The sequence below is a fragment of the Acyrthosiphon pisum genome, chromosome X (assembly GCF_005508785.2).
Source record: "Acyrthosiphon pisum isolate AL4f chromosome X, pea_aphid_22Mar2018_4r6ur, whole genome shotgun sequence".
Lineage (NCBI taxonomy): Eukaryota > Metazoa > Arthropoda > Insecta > Hemiptera > Aphididae > Acyrthosiphon > Acyrthosiphon pisum.
The window spans coordinates 70,351,505-70,353,034 of NC_042493.1; the positions used below are offsets into that span (position 1 = coordinate 70,351,505).

The following is a 1,530-nucleotide window of genomic DNA, read 5'->3' on the forward strand; positions in this document are numbered from 1 at the left end:
TTTTACTTTTTTATATTATTGTAAAACATATAAAATATAACAGTTACATTTAAATTAAATAAAACATAACTTGGTAAACAGATTACCGTAAATAGTAATATAATTTTTGACTTTTAAATTGTTAAAACAATTATAGCATAATAACCTTTAATTAAAATAAAATATAACTTTGGTAAACAGATTATCTCTAATAACAAATTGTTATATAACTTTTTACTTTTAAATTATTAAATATGTATAGTATAATATGATTTGAATAACATAAAATAATTTCATTTAAATAAATTAAAATAAAATAGGTGCAACAGTGTATCACTGAAGGTGGCTGTTATATTTGTACCCCTTCAATATTTTTGTAAATACTTAAGTATTAGAAAAAATACTGACTAGTTAGAGTTTTAAGACCTGAACTAAAAAAAACTACACTACTTTTGGTGTATATCAAAATAACTATAGCCAAACATATAATTAAAATTATGTACTCAAATAAAAAAGTAAGTGTATGATTTTTATTTACAATCTGTTATCAAAAACACATTTAATTTTTTTTTCCAAAAAGTTACCTAGTTATCATAATTTTGATAAGGAAACATCGGTCGTTATACAGATGGCCCAACTGCTAAATTTGTTTGAGATTTTTATATTGATTATTGAATAACTTATTACCCGTGTTACAATTGTAGCATGTTGCAATTGTACCCAGTCTCCCCTATCTATATACCTAATATACTTTTTAGATTATAAATATTAAAAAAAATAAAACATTAATGCTCTAAGTGTAACACTCTTAAACCCACCCTTGTAACATGACTGTAGCAAGTATCAATTTGATTACAGACCTTTAATGTAAAATTATATTTTGTTAAAGTTGTACTTACGCGTTCCCCTGACCGTTGAAAACCCAGTTGTTCGTAGCAAGTCCTTCTTTAACCGAAACATAGTAATACGCACACGCATTTAAATGCACTAAGTATACCATGTACGTCAATGTTCTTGTTACTCGGACTACGTACGGCGATGATAAAACGCTATCAAAATGGTCGAAGAATTCCCAAAACGTCTGAATCTTCATAACAAAGTTATATGTATATTATACATTTTTATAATATTATATAGTTAAATGTGCAACTATTTAATCATAGACGACATAAGTCAAAAATATATAAAATCACGAATTATTTTCTTTATTCTGATTATCTACAAAATCAAATTAAATATCTGTATTTATGTAGTTTTGCATTAACTGTATACCTTATTCACACGAAAAACAACGACTTTTCCTCAAACACTGGAAAATATTTGTGTTCTACTAACTTTCGAAATATCAATGTCTAAATAGCGAAAACTCATTATAAATTGTACTATAATACTTTATTGTTTTACCTTAATTATTCGATTTAGTCTCATCAAAGGTAACATTTCTGAAGTTAACCCTGGTGTTAGACATATCAAGTCAGCAGGCAGAAGAGAAATTATGTCCAACTAAAAATAAAATAATTATATTAGATAGGTATTTCAATAAATTATGAT

The 1,530-nt window shown here is 25.5% G+C and overlaps 2 protein-coding genes across 2 annotated transcripts in view; both read right to left on the bottom strand.

Annotated features, from left to right (window-relative positions):
* Positions 1 to 1,530, bottom strand: part of LOC100164178 (cyclic nucleotide-gated cation channel beta-1) — a 34,280-nt gene that overhangs the window by 10,125 nt on the left and 22,625 nt on the right.
* On the bottom strand, positions 585 to 1,503 carry LOC115034003 (cyclic nucleotide-gated cation channel beta-3-like). The gene is made up of 2 exons (XM_029488884.1): positions 1,384 to 1,503; positions 585 to 1,066 (listed from the first exon to the last, which is right to left on the bottom strand). The coding sequence occupies exons 1-2, from the start codon at positions 1,417 to 1,419 to the stop codon at positions 875 to 877; spliced, it is 228 nt and encodes a 75-aa protein (XP_029344744.1). The 5' UTR covers positions 1,420 to 1,503; the 3' UTR covers positions 585 to 874.